Source organism: Dasypus novemcinctus, chromosome 10, assembly GCF_030445035.2.
Source record: "Dasypus novemcinctus isolate mDasNov1 chromosome 10, mDasNov1.1.hap2, whole genome shotgun sequence".
Classification (NCBI taxonomy): Eukaryota; Metazoa; Chordata; class Mammalia; order Cingulata; family Dasypodidae; genus Dasypus; species Dasypus novemcinctus.
The window spans coordinates 55,927,880-55,946,065 of record NC_080682.1 but is presented as its reverse complement, the minus strand read 5'-3'; the positions used below and the strand labels follow the sequence as shown (position 1 = coordinate 55,946,065).

The 18,186-nt window shown below is 40.7% G+C and overlaps 1 protein-coding gene across 3 annotated transcripts in view; it reads left to right on the top strand.

Moving 5' to 3' along the window:
- The window catches only part of TRIM44 (tripartite motif containing 44), a 158,839-nt gene extending 143,216 nt beyond the window's left edge, over nt 1–15,623 (top strand). For 2 of the 3 annotated variants that reach the window (XR_009187592.2, XM_004446831.5), the window contains one exon: nt 10,583–15,623. Coding sequence is in view for 1 of the 3 variants with exons in the window: in XM_004446831.5 (XP_004446888.2) it covers nt 10,583–10,610 (28 nt within the window). In the remaining 2 variants the exon portion in view is untranslated. Of the gene's footprint in view, nt 1–4,280; nt 4,411–10,582 lie in introns of all 3 variants that reach the window. The other variant, XR_011649917.1, reaches the window with a different exon arrangement.
- The last annotated feature ends 2,563 nt before the right edge of the window (nt 15,624–18,186 follow it).

Sequence of the window (18,186 nt, the reverse complement as noted above, 5' to 3'; positions counted from 1 at the left end):
TATTCTGAGGGCTATAGGATTTTAGGTGGGACAATGATATAAGCTGTTGCACATTTTAAAAATATTACTCTGAATGAAGTTTGAAAAATAAGACAGGACTGAGGTAAGAATAGAACTAGGAAGACCAGGCAAGAGACAACTGCTGTAGTTAAAGCAAGAGATGGTGGTGGCAGTGGAAAAGAGGAATGAACAGACTTCGAATAGGTTGTGCAGGGTAGGTCAACAGGACTTGCTGTCAGTGGAATAGGCAGATGATGCTCCTAAGGCTTTGAGCACAATGGGTGGCACATAAAAAGCAATCAATAAATGATTGCTGCTGTCATTATTAATAAGCAGCCTATTAGCAAAAACCAAGAGAATAGGAATCTTGAGCTCATTCATATGACAAGATGGTGCTACAGTGCCTGTGTGACAACAATGTTGGCACTTCTTTTTTGTTAATAATAGTCTTAGAGGGAGGCAGATTTGGCTTAATGGGTGGAGTGTCTGCCTACCAAGTGGGAGGTCCAAGGTTCCAACCCGGGGCCTTCTGACCCATGTGGTCACGCACATTGCTGATGCGCATGGGGAGTGCTGTGCCATACAGGGGTGTCCCCCACGTGGGGGAGCCCCACGCCCAGGGAATGTGCCTGGTAGGGAGGGCCGCCCATCGCGAGGGGAGTGCCACATGCCCAGGAGTGGCTTCACGTGTGCAGAAAGCTGATGTAGCAAGATGGCGCAGTAAGGGGAGATGTGGATTCCCAGTACCACTGGTGAGAACGTAGGTGGACACAGAGGAATGCACGGCGGGTGGACACAGAGAGCAGCTGGTCTATCTGGTGGGAAGGGTGGGGAAGGGGAAAGAAATAAATTTAAAAAATAAATCTTTAATAATAGTAATAGTCTTAGAGAAAATAGAAATGGGTGGATTGCAGGTATTTGGGAACAAAAGATTGACTTCCTGTCAGTCTCACTTTTTCAGCTCACCATATGACTTTCAGCCTCTCTTAGTCTTTGATGTCACTATATAACTACAGGATGTATTGAGCACTTACTATGCACAGGTACCATGCATAGTTATTTTTATGTACACTAACACTCTATACATTAATCTCATTTAATCCTCCAAACAACCTTTCCAGGTAGGTACTAAATGGTTCTCCATTTCCAGGTAGGAACATAGAACTCAAAGTTCCACAGCTATTAAGTGGCAGAACTGTGACTCTAACTTCAAAATGCACACTTACAACCCTCTGTGATATGAGGGAGTAGCATTAGATCTCCAGGGTTGGTATGCTTCCAACTTCCAACTTTCTACAACTTCCGGGCCTCAATTCAAAGGATTCAAAACTACTGAAAACCATTCTGTGACACTAAATATAAGCCTGTTCAAACAGAGTAGAGATTAGTGTTGAGAATGTATTTATTGATTAATTCTTTTCCCCTATGTCTTTGGAAACTTGTAAGATTCAGCAACTGATGCAACAGGAAATTTGAAATCCAGCATTTTATTAAATCTTTTGTTTAAGATTTCTGTGGAAGGATATTTCTTGAGAGAGATTTGGTTTCCATTATTTACATGCTAAGTGAGAATCAGGAAATTGGATTGAGATATTTTCTGAAGGCGCAGGAAGCAGGGATTCTAAACCCCCGGCTATGTTCTGCTTCTAACCCCCACCCCCACCTCCTGGAGTTGCCTGGGCCTTAACAGAAGTTTAGGAAAAGGCTCCCTTTAGCCCTCACAACAGGAGATCTTCAGTTTTTTGAAACCAACAGTGCTAGAGGAGGGAGAAGGTTAGGGAAAGCCAATGTAAAGGCAGAGAAAAGAATGCCTACTGCCCCCATGGCATTTTCCTTTTGAAGTTCAACAGGAAGCTGAATAATAACATGGAAGTTATTTAAGAGAGGAGGAGCAGACAAAACACATACACATGCACACACGCTTGCATGCCATGCCAGGTCACCTCCCCAGACTCTGGAACTGCCCCAGTATTGGCCAGGATGTGGGGGAAATAGGCAATCTTTATACCTTTGTAAGTAATGATTGGAAATGAGTAAAAGATTATTTCAGGGGGAGGGGGGGAATTAAACAATAGGGTATCAAAAGCTTTTAAAAATACATGCCCTTTGAACCTTGGAGAAATGGCTGATTCTATGACTGGGCAGGAAATAAACAAAATGAGCCTGAAGCATCATACAGAGCCAGAGAGTAAGGAAGTGCGCAAAACAAAACCCACACTGATGGGGGTTGTCAAAGGGACATAAAAGCCAATTAAAACAATCCCCACTGGCCAATGCTGGAACAATTTGGGCAACAAAATAAATAAAGTAGTGTATTAGTTTCCTGGCTAATTGAATGGATGCCATTCAGTGTATAGGCCTAAATAGTGGGAATTTATTGGCTCACCGTTTTGAGGCTAGAAGTCCAAAATCAAGGCATCAGCAAGGCAGTGCTTTCTCCTCCCAAAACTTTGGCATTCTGGGGCTGGTTGGTGGTGATCCTTGGCTCTTGTTCCTTGATTTTTCTGTCATGTAGCAATGCACATAGTGATGTGTTCTCCTAGTGGTGTGTTCTCTCTTCTCTTCAGGGTTCTGTTGACTTCCAACTACTTGCTTCTCCCTTGGCTTCTTTTCCCATGTCCAACATCCTTTGCTCATAAGGATTTCAGCCATACTAGACTAAGACCCACCCTCATTTGGTTTGGGCACATCTTAACTAATAGTATCTTCCAAGGTCCTATTTTCAAATGAATGCATATCCACAGACCAGAAGTGGGAACCTGAACATGGCTTTTGTGGGAGACATGATTCAATCCCCAGCAATCTGCCCTCTAGACCACCCCCCTCCAAAAGACATGCTCTTCCCAATTGCAAAATACAGTCATTAAATCACAACATCCCAAATGCCTTAAGCCACTTTAGAACATGCTAAGTACAAAATCCCATTAAAATCAGTTATGGGTGTAATCAACCCTGGGACAAAATTTTCTTTTTGTTTGTGGACTTGTAAAACCTAGGAAACAGGTTATCTGCTTCTAATATATAATGGTGGGACAGCTATAGGATAAACATTCCCATTCCAGAAGGAAGAAATTGGAAGGAAAACAAGGGTCGTGGGTCCCAAACAAGCCTGAAACCCAGTAAGGCATTAGGTCTGAGAGTCATCTGTGGCTGATATCTTTGTCCTCCTGACCCAATGGAGTGGCAGCCCCACCCCTACCAAGCACTTGAAGAGTGGCCATGTTCTCCTCAAACACTGGGGTGTAGGCGCCATGCTCTCAGAACATTGGAATGGTAGCCAGACTCTCAGTGAATTGCCAGGGCATGGGCCCCACTATCTCTGAGTATTCCTGTAGTAGCACTCTCCCTGAACAGTGGGGTACAAGGGTGGGGCACAAGGCCCATCTCCTCCAGGTAAAGGGGTGGGCCTGCCTCTTCCACACATGTGGTTGGATCCATTCTCCTGGCCCAAGGAGATCTTTTTTGGTCCAGACCTTTTCTGGCATGTTTCTGCCCACAAAGCCATTCTTCCTTCAATTAATCCATTCTTTGTCCTTTTTAATACAGGCTGGCAGTGGTTCTGCTCATAAAAAAATTTTTTTTAAGATTTATTTTTTAAATTTTATTTATTCCCCCCCACCACCACCACCCTTGCTGCTTGCTCACTGTTTGCTCTCTGTGTTCATTCGCTGCGTGTTCTTCTGTGTCTGCTTGTCTCCCTTGGTTGCATCATCCTGCCATGCCAGCTCTCTGCAGGTGTGGGCCAGTTTGCCTTCAAAAGGAGGCCCTGGGAAGCGAACCTAGGGCCTCCCATATGGTAGACAGGAGCCCAATCAATTGAGCCACATCTGCTGCCTTGCTCATACAAATTTTGCAAAAACCTTGTCAGCTTGGTGTGCAGTTCCAGGGAGTCCAAATCATCAGACAGTAGAACGTTCCACAGATCCTTCCTGAAAAACTGCATTTCCAATGCTGGCTTCCACTAAAATGGCCGACTGGATCAATGTTCAGCCACATCCTTTTTCTCTTTAGCAAAGGGTTGTTTAGTTAAACCCTTGCATGAAGCCCTGTCCTCTGGGGACTCACTTCCCAGAAGCTCAGGGAGGTCCAAGATAGAGCCATTTCTGGCCATAACTTCAGAGCACACTGTCTGGATAGGCTCTGAATCTTCCAGATTGTCAAAATATCCATGAATCCATACTGACATTAATAAATAATTGAATAAATAAATGAGGGAGAATTAGACAAATCTCTCATGCAGAAGAATTCCAAATAATTTATGTAGATTTTCTTCCCTCAAGGAGAAGGAGTTTAAATTCCCCCTCCTTAAATGCATTATGACTTCCTTCCGAAGAGTACAATATGGAAAGGGGGAAAAGAGTAATTTTCCAGAGAACCTCAGCTAGATGATCAAGGTCAACATCAACAGTGGTGAGTCATTTTGATTGTATGTACCTTTGATATGAACAGGGAACAGAAAAAGGACATTAAGTTAAAAAAAAAACAACACTAAGAAATTTTAATAAAATATGGAGCTACTTATATAATGTACCATACCATGTAAGATGTTAATAATAGTGGGTATGGAGGTTCTCTGCAATTTTTCTGTAAATCTAAAACTGTTCTAAAAACAGATTTTAATTTAAGAAAGAAAAAAGATAGATGCCCTTTTACTCAGGAATTTTACTTCTAGGAATTTTTCCTCAGGAAATAAGTATGAACTCAAAGATTCATCCCAAGGATGTGTGTTGCAGAGGTGTGGGTATTAGTGAAAAGACAGAAAAAACTTAAATATTCAATATTAGGTATGGTAGGTCCATGCAATTCAATCATGAATCATAATCTTACAGAAATATATTTCTTTGTAAGAAAAGATAATCATGATTGATAGTTGAATGAAAAAAAGATTATGAAAGAATCTGTGAAGTATGAGCCAATTTTATATGAGATCTGTGTCTTTGTATAGGCATAGAAGGGGTATGGATGAATGTATTTCAGTGTGTTAATGGTGATTTTCCTTGGTAGATAACACTATGGAATTTTTTTCTTTTTATAGAAGCAGTATCTATACATAAAGTATAGACCAGCGGGGGGGGGGGGGGGGGGGGGGAAGTTACTCTGTGAATTAAAAAAAAAAAAAAAAGCTGGAAATAATTTCATCTAATTCCAGTAGAAGAGCAGCAAAGGGCTTAGTCCTAGAGAAGGGACTTCTCAGAGCAGAAAGGACATTGGCTGGCCAACAAGCCCACCTGAAATCTCTGTTCAAATTCTGTTCAAGTGCCCTGTAGTAGGGCACTGCCTTAGCAGGCCTGCTGGTTTCTTTCCATTTTCCATAGACTAGAAGCAGGTCACCCACCCACACAGCCTCTGTAGAGTACGAGAATGATAGCCACCTGTAAAAACAATAGTCTGCAAGGTGATTGAAGATCAAAGTTGGCACTGTGTTGGGAGTGTAGGTAGACCTGAGGCCAAGCTGGAGACTGAAGTCTCTCTCAGAGGCCCCTATATAGATTTGTAAGGAGGCTGAGTCAGCTGGGAGGGCAGAGAGACACACACAGTGTCCATATTTCCTTCTTCTATAATAGTCCTTTAAAAAAGCACTTACATGTACCTTGCATCTCATTATAATAGCTCTTGGAGGTAGGTATTAATATTCCATTTTTCAGGTGTAGAAATTGAGCCTCAGAGAGTTTAAATGGCTGCCACTTATTGGCTGGGTAACTGGGAATCAAAAGATAAAAGTTCATGTCTCCTACTGAAGTTCAGTTTCATTTCTGAGGGTTCTGGAGTGTGATTGCTCAGCTTAGATCTGTCATTTTCAAGCTGTGTACCTTGGGCAAGTCATTTAACCTCTCTGGGTCTCTGGTTTTAGAGCAGAGATGATAATATATACCTATAAGTTATTGTTGGGTTTCAGTGAGATTATGTATATAAAGTGTATGGAACATTGAGCAAGCGTCTGTGAAACGGGGCTTATTTTTGAAGAAGAAGAGATTCATAAAAAAGGTAGAACGTTGACCTAGAGAGGGAATAACGCTCCTCCTTGTCATGAAACTGGAACCATGTCAGACTTTTTAAGACCCACACTGGAACAAGGTATTGCAGGGCTCCTGCTGATAACCTCTTAAACTCTCTATCCTCTAGAGCTGAATAATTATAACACTAATTAATAGATAACCAAGGACTCAAAGATATGAGTGATGCCAAATCAAATCAAATTGTATTATGTACTTAGGAAAAGAAACTTAAATTTGCTAAGGTCAGAGTGCCTGCTGCCTCATGTATTTATTTCTGAAAAGCCTCTATCTTTGGAGACAGAATCTGAAAAGCTGAGATGCTTATCTGTATGAGCTATCTAAAAAAATTGTCAGGCACTGAAACATTCCTCAGTCATCATCAATTTATCAGCAGGTATTTGGGTGCTGAATGTGACTAGGACTTGTGGCATCCCTCTGACAATGCCTTCAATTTCACAGGCACCACAACAAGACAAAAAAGATTCCTCATCAGACAATGGGCCCAACAGAGAGCGCGGACATAGTAGCCTGTTAGCCAGACTCCTTGGTCTCATTCTATCATCCCATCCCCTACCCCTACCAGCAAGGATAAAATCTCACATCCCACCCCTTCCAACCCGCAAAGATATACCCATCAGGATTCTTATACTCCCTAAAAGAATTTAGAACGAATTGTGCTGCCTTGCCCATTTTTCAATTGGCTCCTAAAATTATAATGTAGATAGTTGGAAAGAATGTGATTTCTGACATATTATGCAATTTACATGAGCTTTATGTTTTTGTTAAAATTTTGGCACTGCAGATTTAACTTCTTAAATTTATAGGCAAGATTCACTGTATAATATAGTTGGCAAATCTGGTTCTTATGGTCAAACCATCCAGACAAAGCAGAAAGACTTTGCTTTCTGTCAGATCAAGTCTCATGTCATTTTTTCAATTCAAGTAAACATGACAACCATCCACTTCTAAATTTTAATTGTTAGATCAATGGATAGACAGATAAGGGATACAACCTTACCAGTAGTTTATTGCTTGGATGAAATAAGGGACTCTCTCCTTTACTATTTCTTGTCCTGTTCTTATAGGACTCTCCCTTAGAAGCAAGACTTTCTAGAATGTCCCATGATAAGGTTCAAGAGGGTGAGAGGTATTCATTTCTTTTCTCAAGCGGGAGTAAGGTGATAATGAAAGTGGCGGTGGTTGAAGAGAGTACTGTAGACCACAGGAATATTCTTTGGCAGCTCTGTTTTAGGAAGGAATACATGTGGAAGTTAAGGATCTGGAAATGTATTTCCTTAAATTATCTATGTCAAAATAACCCCTGGAAAGTCATTATCCCTGGGGGTAATGTATATCAAAGGTATACATACTCCAGTTTTAAAGCCACCATTTCAGATACATCACCACTCTCAAACTAAATTAGTTGGTGACTGAACTGAGACCAGTTAACTGGGCTTCTTTCAGTATTTGTCCTCACCAGCATTTGCCAGGGGATGACTTTATTCTAGAAACTTGTCAAGAAGATGACCCAGAACCATGGAACTCAGCCTGTCTATTTAATACCTGTATTTCATTAGTGTGGAGTTGTCATAGGAAATTGTATAAACTCTCCAAAACAAGCAAAGAATGATAGTGTTACTTTCCAGAGATATTTGAATGGCATTTGAGGATCAGAATACATTCTTTTTATAATGTTTCAGATGCTAGAGCTAGGAACATTGAGGGAAAGTTAGAAGGGAGTAGGTTTTAATTCAGATTAGAAGGAAGGTGAGCTGAAAAAGGGGTGAACGTTTTTTTTTTACTTACATTGCATAAAATACATAAGCCTTCACAATAGTCCTGTAGTATACATGCTATTACCACAAGTAAACTGACACTCAGGTTTAGTAACTCACCCAAGGTCCCACAGCTTGTTAATGTCGAGCAGGGATTTGAATTTAGTTGGGTCTGATGAGTCCAAAGCCATTAAGTAATGCTGCCTACCTCATTGGTAAGGACCCATTACAGAATGGACTGCCTGCCTAACATCCTTAGTTCTTTCTCAAAAACAAACAAACCAAAAAAAAAAAAAACTTAAAGAGAATTTCAACAACCTCTGAGTCCCACTCCAATTATAAATCTAAGTGTAACTTGCAAATGTTTCAGGGAAGTGGCTGAGGCAAAAGGCTATGCTACTTCACTTGGAGAAAGTGAAGACTTTTATAGGCTATTTAAGGAGAAAAACTGTGTGAACATAGAGTAGCTTATATCCAAGGTGAAGAAGGAGCATTCAGAAAATAATGGCTCACACTAATTATATTGTTGTGTAACCCTCTAGGAGAGACCACATGCAAGGAGTGCAAAGCACTCTGCTATATATTCAGCTAATGTCCTATTTCTTCATTATTTTGAAAAGTAGTTTACTAATTAATCATGAAAATTAGTATGCTTTTTTTGGAAGATGTTATTCTGAAAAAGAAATGTACTCTCTTCCTCACCTACTAGGCTGTAGAGTCTATGATGGCAACTGCTGGGTCCATTTTATTCATTATCGTGCCTAGCATCTTATAGTAGACAATCAATAAATATTTAGCAAATGAAAGAATCAGTAATTATTATTTAGTGCAGAGCAGGTGTAGCTCAAGTGGTTGAACACCTGCTTCACATGTACCAGGTCTAGGTTCAAGCCCCAGTACTACCGAAAAAAAAAGCATATTTAAACCAAAATTTTTTTTTAAATTTGAAAAGAAATAATATGGTAGAATCCCTTGCTCTCATGCTTTTAAACTGTGACATGAACTATATAATTCAGGCCCAAGAAAAAGTCTCTTTTGGGTAATGAGAAAAGATTTTATTTCTTGGGACTTTGGGCCTTTTTCCCAAAGCTAACCCTACAAATCTTTATAGTAAAGCACCTGGCAACTGGAGAGGAACTTTATTTATAATTTCATTATTCTCAATCTTTTTCGGGGTTGTTGGTTTCTTTGAGAATATGATGAAAATTATGGCCACTCTCAGATAAAGGAACACACAAATGAATTGTCATATACAATTTCAGTAGTTTCATGAACGCTGTAAACCTTGGATCCCAAGTTAAGAAAGCTAAAAAGTGAACCACAACTTAGGGAAAGGGTACAGTCACCAAGCTAGACCTCTCATATTTGAAATTGACGAGAGAACAATAAGGGCTTGCTTTAGACATAATACCAAGGAGGAGAATATGGCACCAGCTCCAAGTCAGTCTTGATTCTAGTGATTAGCTTTCATAAAAGGGCCTTTTGTTCCCTTTAGGACAAATGCCACTAAACACTGCTGTCTGACCCTTCCCAGCATGCACAGGGGCCCTTTATCCTGTGGTTGGATCACAGTTAGGAAAAGAGAGTGGAAATGGGGCAGAGGTTTGAATGGTGAGCATTGCTGATATGGGTTTTTGGTGTTTTGTTTTTTTTTTTTTTTTTTTTGGTTCCTAGAGTATACTTGCCTTAATTTACAGGCCCCATGTCTTGAAATGTTTTTGCCCTTAACAGAGTACAAGTTTGTTGCCTAGAATGTGTTCCCTTAAAGTCTTTTCCAAATGGGTATAAAAGAGGATAGAGTTTAGGATCCAGATAAACCCCTTGTGAGATAAGGGTTATAGCTGGGAGCGGATGCATTCCAGGCCTTCTCCTCCCTAGCTCCTGTCTCCACTAGAGAAAGGAGATTTTACCTCCCTTCCCTACCCCAGCTTGGCTATTTCAAGGACTTTATCCCAGCCAAAGCTAATCCTCTTGAACTTTGTGACCTTAGGATTTTATATCCAGCCTCACTTTCTTCAATTAAAAAGTAGAGGTTATAATAGTCCCTATGTCCTAGGATTGTTCTGATAATTAGTAGAAAGAATGGGTGAGAAACGCTTAGCTCATCACCCCTGACACACAGGGAGCACTGAATCAAGTTAGCTCTTGTTAGCATTTTAAAGTGAGTGATTTCTGTAAGTGGAAGGATGAGGAGAAACTAGGCAGTTTTGCCCTTCTAAGTGTGCTTTCCCATCCCCCTTTCTTTTTCTGTCCCTGCTGTCTCCTTGCCTCAGGCACCCTGTATTCCTATGTCAACAGTGTTCTTTCCCAGGACCAAGCCAGGAAGGCTTTAACCATGAGCATTTGACACAGTAGCCATGTCCTCAGATGTCTACACCTAATTTTTTGGCCACTGGAACATCACTGACATCTAGAATACCCTGTCCAAGGCAGTAATGACTGACCATTCCTTCCAACTGCCTCCTTCTCTCTCTTCTTCCCTCCCTTCCTTTTTTCTTCTCTTCCTCCCTTCCTCGCTCCCTCCCTTCCTCTTTCCTGTCTTTCCTTCCTTCCTATTTTCCTTTCTGTCTTTCTCCCTTTTGTAAAACAACTTTATTATCATTTATTATCATTATCCTTGTAGTCAGGCAAAGTGATACAAATTTAGAGAGGTTAGGTAATTTGCCCAAGGCTACACCTGCTCAAAAGTGGCAAAGTTAGGACTTGAATCCAGATATGTCTGACAACAAAGCCTTTGCCTTCAACCAGTATACTACGCTGTCTCCCTTCTTGTAATAACTTCACTCACCTACTTCTCCTTTTCCTTTTTAGTGACACCAGTGAAGAAGAGGACACATGAAGGCTTGCCATCCCCACTGGACTATTATACCTTCCCCTTGTTGTGTATGTGACAGCGTGTATGTAACAGCTTCTGATTTCTGTGAAAGCTACCAGCAACAAATATACTTCTACCATATACGTCCCCAGATCCACGGCAGGTGCATCTGTCTCCAAGGATGACCAGTTCTTACGTTTAGTGACTGTGTATATCTTCTCTTTCTTTTATAGTGGTAGGTCCAGGAAAATCACCTCATTGATCAAGATGGATCCTTCAGTGGCTGCTTTGAATTTACTCAGGAAAGGCAGCTCCTGTAATATTGTATAACCAAACTGTATCACTTCGTTAAGAAGAATCTGGATGACCTTGAGGGGCAGTCAGAATTTTTTTTCCCTACCTGCTAATAAAAACCCCATTTTGTTCATATTGAAGCATGAAATAAATGAGGACAAAGTGGGGTCAAACTGACTCATGTAGATTAGTCTTAAATAATCTAATTTTGAATTTGTAAAAATGTGGTGCCATGAATTAGGATGGATGACTTGGAAACAGGGTGGGGGTGAGAGGTAAGAAGTAGAAAAACATGGAAATAGTTTAGTCCATGAGGTTATCATTCATATTTCAGTGCTGTGAAAATGAAAAAAAAAAAAAAAAGACTAATAAGGTAGAAAGCAAATGCCCTTTAAAAAAAAAACAAAAGAAGACCAAAAAGATCTGATTAAAAGTATTTCAGTATTCCGTATTGCTTCCATTTCCAAAATAGTCACTAAAGGATCTGACAGCATCTGAGTTATGTGGATGAATTCTGCAGGATGTTATCCTAACATGAAAGACTGGAATATATATTACCAAATGGGAATTTTCCTCATAGGCTTTTGGCCTCCTTCCTTTGGCTAACTTGACTTAAACATAGTGTGAGGAGAATTCCACGGTGTGCTGAATTGAGCTCCATCTCCCAGCCAATGGTCAGCAAATATACCTTTCTTATACTTTGAACTGGAACTCTATTTCCCTTGGCACTGTCCACCCACGGACTTTTAGATAATCTATCCTCTGGCTATCTTGTGAAAAAGTGATATGAGCAGAGACAGTTCTGAGGTTGGACTTTCTCACCTCTCCCCGTTCCCAAATCACATTTCCTTTCAACCAAGCTTCCTAGCCCTAATAAGCATTGATGTGCTAGGGGAATACAAAACCACAAGCCAAAGCACTTGCAACTTCCTGAAACATCAGTTTTATTCAACCATTGGTTTGGAGTGAGGGAATGACAGTATTTTTATGTAAGACACACATCGTTGTATTGTGAGATAAAATATACATAGTGAACTGTTAAGATAAAATGGTAGACTTCAAAGGTAATTTGTTTGCAGATGGGGGATATATGCTCACTCTCCTCTGCCTTCACTGATATTTTGGTGTTCATTTCTGAGAAGGACCATATTTGGCCTAGGCTTTTTATGCCTCTGAGGCAAAACCAAAAGAGCCTACACTGAGGATTATCCCCCTCTTCCTGCCTGCCTGTCGTGATCTATATACCTATACATAGCTTTAAGGCCGGCTGATTTGTGTGCTGCAGGATGGTTTTTAGGCAAAACCAGTACTTGCTTTCAGTAGGAGTACTATTTATATCATTGTTCAATTATACGCATGCTATGAAATAATTTATCCCTTTGAGGCCGGGAAGCTGCCAGGCATATGTGCTTTTTGGATAGGATTACCCAACTCACTAAATATACAGGGATGTTGGGGCTGAGAGGAGTTTGGGCTATTTTTTTTTTAAAGTATTTTTCTCTCAAATGGTGGCCAGCAAATGGCTAAAACCACTTCGGTGCTTTATCTGTCTACAAAGACTGGGGAAATTGGCATAACACTAATTACAACCCCCAACCATTTCCTGAAAGAGTTAAAAATATCAGAAGATAAAGAAGTCTTTAGAATGTGAAAGCTTTTGTTGTCTTTACCCAGTAATTATTTTTAATCCCTAAATAGTAGCCTTGTCTTAGCAAGGGACAGACCATTGGCTCCTGCATACCTGATCATATGTTATTACTTTCAATTAATATTTGAGCAATCCAAGCATTCATGCAGTGGATATGAATGGAAATGTTAAAGCATGTGCCAACCTGTCTCGATAAATTATCATATCTGTGTAATCCTCTAGGGAAGCATTTTTGCTTTTACTTAAAAAGGATTTCAGGTTTGCTTAGGCATCTGTGTCTTCAGCACCTGATAAAACTTTAACCAGAGAAGTCTTAAACACAGCACAGCAGTTTCTGTCCAGGCTTCTAAGTTCCTTCCAGCAGCGTTTATCAATGTAAGAACTAGGAGGCTTCCTGCAGTGGCACCAGCTTCCCCCAGAGCTGGAGCATGCTGCACTGCCTTAAGCTCCAGCATGGTTAGGCGTCTTTCCTGCCAGGTCATTAAAAGTTAGAGTGCTCAGAATGGTGTCCCAAATGGCTGCAGGCTGCAGGGTTTGCTGAAAACCCCAGGGAGAAATCACCAAGGGAAGCGAATAATGAATGTCTCCAGAATGATTCAGGTACCCACAGCAGTCCCTGGCTGCCTTCCACATGTTGGGTATCTTGAGGCCAAGATGAGGATTTTCCTTTGCATTGATAGCATTAAATCCAGGGTAATGACAAGCAGTGCTTGGAGTTTTAGCTCTGACTGCCCAGGGAAGGATATATCCTATATTGAGAACCTGCTGTGAGCCAGGCCCTGCACTACACTCCCATTCCTCAGATAATAAAAAGCATGTGGAGTGCAAGAGTCACCTGTCTTGAGTTATACAGCTAGGAAATATTAGAGCCAGATTTTGAACCCAGCCCTCTTTAACACTGTGGACAGACCCTATGTGACACACCTTGCACCCTTTTTCTTGGTCTCCTTAAAACTGAGGGAGAAAAAGGCTTTAGGTTCTCCCGCTACAGTCTGACCATCTGACTCTGAATACTTCAAAATGATATTTGATGTCTGTAGTCCGGACTCAGAAATGGCACTGAGGTAGCCTTATTCGGGCTACCTTTTGCAGATGCTTTAAGTACATGTTGCTAACTTGAGCCTGCCTGCAGGAGTTGAGGGAGCCTGTCCTTTCTGGTACCAATCCCTCATAAATAAAATGTTTTTAGGCTTTCAAGAGTATAGTACTTCTCAAGAAATTGTAAAAATGAGGTGTTCTGCTCTCCACTCTCACTTTATTTTAAAATATCTGCTGCTGTACTACTGCAGAAAAGGAAATCTACATTATTTTAGTAAGCCTGACCAGTTCTATGCACTGTGAAGATGTTGATTCAAAGTCCAGTGATTCTGGACTCTCCTGCAGCTAAATAATTAAATATATATATATACACACACACACACACACACACACACGTATGTATATAATAAATGTGATGTCTGTGTATATATGTGTGTATGTACAAATACATACACACACACACCACTGCAAACTGAGAGAAATTCAAAGCACCCCCCTCATTACTTTGCATAGCATACAAAGGTTTCTACCAGCCCTGATTACAAGTGTCACCAGATAATTGGAGCTTAGGTGCTTGCTTACAAGATGCTTACAGGAAGAACAGTTCCCTGGCAAAGGTTGTCAGTTCCTAAAGCATTAAGTCAAAGTGAGGGCCCTGAAAGAAATTGCGCTCCAGCCCTACTCCAAGATATTTAATTACGTGGGAAATTTGGAAGCCCAGTCAGTTAGCCCAACAACCTGAGAGTCTGACCACTCAGTCTTGCCTAAAGGCACAGCTCCAGCATTCAATGCCTTAGAGTAGGGGCTGGGCCTATGAAGTCCTTTTTCTCACCTAGAAAATATTCTCCTGTCAATACCTGAAATTCCACACTCAGTGCTTTATGCTTTTAGCTTAAACCAGACAAGAACTTTTCTCTCTCCAAAATGCCAGAAACCCTGGGAAAGCACCCCATAGGCAATGATGGGAAGAATGCAGTGGAAAGACAATGTCGGAATCCCTAGGTCAGAGTCCTGACCTGGACCCCTCTGGGCCTTGGTTTCCTAAACTGTGAAATGAGGAAAGAAGAGTAAACCAGATGACCCCTAAAGTCCTTTGGTTCTTTAAAGCTACTTCTACAAGATCAATATTCACCTTCAAGTTTTGAGCCTGTGAACACAGAGGGGCTGATGGGTAATTATGTGAGTGTGAGAGGGAAAGGGCGGATTTTTGGAGGCCAGCTTTGCCCAGGAAGTAAAGAACACACCCCTCCATTTATTCAGTCTTAGTTGGTGAAAGAACCCAGCCCAGTGCTTATCACGTAGTGACTGTTCAGTACTTGCTTTTCAATGAAGAAGTCAGTTTTTTGTATACTGTGTGCTGAGCGTATCCTGATTTTTTTCTATTAAAAAAAAACATCTCATGAATTGACTTCAGCTCAGCCCTAAGAGAAAAAGAAAGCCCATAAGGGGAACTTCTGATTCCATCAATATTGCCTTCACCCAGTACTGTTTCCAAAGCCTCTCACCCCAGCCCATTCCAATATCCATAAGACCAGGCAGTTCCCGCCCTCTGGAGGCCTGATGCATAAGACAGTATCATTTGGAACTAAGAACACACCAGAAACAGCAGAACAAAAAACCGCAACAAGGGCCAGAGCAGGAAAATGAAAATAAATGAAGACTTTTGTGGGTACGCCGGTGCAAAATAAACCACCCAGCCCATGCTGGGTTTGAAATGCCCTTGAGAAGACAGCAAATTTACATTTGATGGGAGTTAAACCTCACCAATCTGTCTACAGTTGACAGGCCATATACTGCATGAGTGGGGAAAACCCACGGATCCGTTGTCCTCTGAATGTTTTCCTGTGCACACATTCCCTCCTTAGCTTCCCCTTCTATCCCTAGGTTAAACAAGGGAACATTCAATCTTTCAGGGGAATTACATGTTTGAGTTAATGTTTCAATATATCATTTTCATATTGTAAATTATTTTGTAAGAGAGATTTACCACTATCCTAGGATGTTCAGACTTGGCACCTCTGTGCATTTGGAAATCAATAAACTATTACTGGAAATACTATTTGTCTCTCAAAGTTGTACACAAAGGACCCTGCTAGGTATAAATGTTCCCAATGATGGGCATGCTTAACTGTGGTAATGATGGAGATGACGGTGTTTTGATTATTAGATGTGGAAGTCTAATTTACTCCTCCTGACTTCCCTAGAGTGCCTTAGGAAATCTCAGGGAAGTGGCAAAAGGACGTAATTAAAATTATTATTTAGAGGGATGTTTTCCCCTCAAAATAAAATTATCCATTACTAGGTTAAATTTTAGAGCAAAGCAGAGTATAAAACCTAAAGAATACTTGGGTCCCGAATGATATTTTCAAGTAACATTAAAGTTTTACAATCTGGATTAACCAGGGAGAAGGTCAAATTTTAATTTTTACCATATTTTCTAGGAAAAAAAATACTAAGCAATTACTTCCAAGGACAAAAAAATTAGGCCAGCAAAATCATCTTTGAGGAACTTTTAAAGTATACATTTGCATATAATTGATGAAGAGATAGAATTGACTTGTAAGTGAAATCGAATCTGATTTGTAATATTAGGACCAGAGATTGCCTTGAAACCAGGGGGTCATTTACTCAGAGGCCTTCAGGAGCCAAATGTGCAGACCCAAGATGGTAGAGGTTGTGTGAATTAGAAGGTGCAAGCCTTGAAGCTATAAAACTCAATTTTTAAAAATATGGCTAAAGCCTATCAACTGTTATATCTGGAGGGACTGCCTGTTTGTGGACCTATTCTGGATTTCCTTTTCACACATTTGTCTTCATCAGACCCTCTTTCCTTAGTTCAGGACCATGTTAACTTTGGGGAAATTGTTCAAGATAGATGAGTCACTCAAAGACACCCGCTGGGCCAGGCTGCAGTAAAGCCCAAGACAGCAGACTCTCTGTCTCCTGTAGCAATCATTAGACTCTACTTCCTCCCTCCTCAGTTGCTGAGGGCACAACTTCTGCCAGTTGGGATGGGATTGCCAAGCACTCTAGCACTTGGGAGTCTCAGTGTTTTAACAAACCACAATGTGTTTGGAGGTTCTTTACCCCACTTCCTGGTGTCTGTATCCAAATACCACATCCCATTGCCCCAGCCCTTTCTCATTTTATTATCTTTCCCTGTGAAGTCTCCAACTCTGTATTTGTCTCATTGATCTTCACTTGGTCCAACTAGCAGGAAGTCCCATTTCCTCTATACTCATAAAAGGGTGAAGTGACAGCTTGTCTGGAATAACTCTTGGTCCTCATAAGGCCCAGAGATAAATACACCCAATAGAAAGTCAGGCTGCCAGTCTTGATAAGAGAAGATGTCTCAGGAAAGACCAAAAACAAATGACTGCTGGAAGCCAATAGCTGGATGCACTTAGTGTCTGCGTTTGTTGAAAATTGCAATCTCCTGGTTTAAAGCATTCATTTTTATTAATGATAACTACCATTTGGTAGCTAGAATGGTACCACTATCCTAGATGTTTTTTGTATTATCTTATTTAATTTTCTTAGCTCTAATATACTGCCATTTTATTGCTCAGGAAGCAGATTTAGAGATGTAAAGCATTATGTCCAAGATCACACCTGAAAAAAATGGGAAACCAAGGTTTAAGCCCAGCCCAACAGACTTCAAAACCCCTATTTTTAATCACCCCTCTCCTAGCTATACTGCTTCCATCTTACACTGTCAAATAACTTCACCTCCAACAGTGTGGCCCTAGGACAAAAGAATTTGCCCTTTGCTGAGCCTACATTTTTACAGTGTGGAAAGTAGTGCACATGGAAAGAATGGGGGGATAGGGGTTGTAGTGATAAACTTTTTTGGCCTGAAACTACACTTTTGGAAGGAAGGAACTATTAGATTGCTTTTATCACCTTTACTACAAAGCCATAAATAATGAAATAGCCAGGAGAGGCAAAGCCATGGCTTCTTTGGATGTGGTCTTAGATTCCAGAAAGTCAACAGCAACACTGTCTGTAATTTAATTAAACATCTTGAAGGTGCCTCCAACAGCTTGACATTAAGCCAGCTTCATATTCTTGGAAACCAAAAGTAAAAGGAGCTTGTCTATTTTATTTTATTTTTTTTTTTAATATTTATTTATTATTATTATTTTTTAATTACATTAAAAAAATATATGAGGTCCCATTCAACCCCACCGCCCCCGCCCCCCACTCCCCCCACAGCAACACTCTCTCCCATCATCGTGATACATCCATTGCACTTGGTAAGTTCATCTCTGAGCATCACTGCACCCCATAGTCAGTGGTCCACATCATAGCCCAGACTCTCTCACGTTCCATCCAGTGGGCCCTGGGGGGATTTTAAAGTTAATTTACTGAGTTTAGCCATCATGGTCACAGCTTCCAATTGCCTTAACAAAAAATCGTCCACAGCCATCAGGTCATTTTAGAAATTCAGTACCAACTCTTTTACCTAGGAGTTAGCCATCTGACAGCTTCACCTGTCTGCAGTTCCTGGACCCAACATCCAAACATGTGGTTTAACAATGAGTAATTGAGATAGAACTGGAAAAATCTGGAACATCTCTGCTCAATCCATTCAAAAATAACTGAGAACTAGGAAGTCAG